Source organism: Galeopterus variegatus, unplaced genomic scaffold (assembly GCF_000696425.1).
Source record: "Galeopterus variegatus unplaced genomic scaffold, G_variegatus-3.0.2 Scaffold360, whole genome shotgun sequence".
Classification (NCBI taxonomy): Eukaryota; Metazoa; Chordata; class Mammalia; order Dermoptera; family Cynocephalidae; genus Galeopterus; species Galeopterus variegatus.
The window spans coordinates 17,992-19,056 of NW_007726471.1; the positions used below are offsets into that span (position 1 = coordinate 17,992).

Here is a 1,065-nt window from a genome sequence, read left to right on the forward strand (position 1 = left end):
AAGGAAGGAGGAAAAGGTAGGGCGCGGGGAAGGAGTGGTGGTTAAGCTCGCTTTAACAACTGCCCACCGGTAACACATAAAGTGGCTAATCTGAATTTACATACTCAAGACTTGTCCACATCGTACCAAAATTAGGCAGGGTCCAGCCTCAGGGCTTTTGCATTTGCTGTTCCCTCTGCCAGGAGTGTTCTTCCCCGACACCATCTGCATGACTTAATTCCTTCGCTTCCTGCAAGTCACCTCCCTGATTATTAAAATGTCACCTTCTTAGCGAGGCCCTCCTTGACCACATTATCTACCCTTGCTGCACACTTCCTATTCTTTCTCTGCCTCATTTTTCTCCCTATTATTCGTCACTAACACACTATGCACTTTAATTGTTTGTCTTGTTTATTTTCTGTCCTGTCTCCTCCACTGGAACATATGCTCCACGAGGGCAGAGATTTTTGTGTTTTATTCACTACTGTAACCCCAATGCTGAGAACAGTGCGTGGCACACAGTGGGAGGTTCATAACTGGCTGTGATGATTGGGTGGCTGAGAACATGAGAGACCACACCCTGAGAAAATAAGGATGCTGCTCGGCCAGACCCCTCTGGGTACTGAGAAGCCCAGCCTTAGTCCCTGTCTTAGAGGAAACGTGTCGCCTGCTGTGGAGGAGGAGACAGTGTCAGGGGGCGTCAGCTAAACCCTGCTGTTCGTGTTGAGGAGCACATCCCCACCACTACCACCAATGCCAGGCCACTTACCATCTTCTACACGAAAAAACCAAAGCATTTCTTTCAGCAGCTCCTGGGGAACCATGGTGCCAGCTGGGGCTCCAGTAGCACCCTCACTATTGTCCATGCCCCTGCTCCTGGTTGGGGTGTGTTTCTGGCAAGAAGTTCTTAGGCCCCTTGGCCCCAGTGGCCCTCCTGGCCTCCTAGGTTCTGGCCCCTGAGCAGACAAGCCCTAAAGACCCCTGAAAACAAAGCAGAAAGGATGACCAGATATCCCACCCCAGTTTGACTTCCCCTCCATGTCCAAACCCAGCTCTCTTCTGGCCCAAGATTATAGAACCAAAACA

At 50.6% G+C, this 1,065-nt stretch overlaps 1 protein-coding gene across 2 annotated transcripts in view; it reads right to left on the reverse strand.

Moving 5' to 3' along the window:
- SLC51B (solute carrier family 51, beta subunit) overlaps positions 1 to 1,065 on the reverse strand; it is an 8,751-nt gene that overhangs the window by 2,493 nt on the left and 5,193 nt on the right. For both annotated transcript variants that reach the window (XM_008567958.1, XM_008567957.1), the window contains one exon: positions 749 to 960. In XM_008567958.1, the coding sequence (XP_008566180.1) occupies positions 749 to 845 (97 nt within the window). In that variant the 5' untranslated portion in view covers positions 846 to 960. The remainder of the gene's footprint in view (positions 1 to 748; positions 961 to 1,065) is intronic.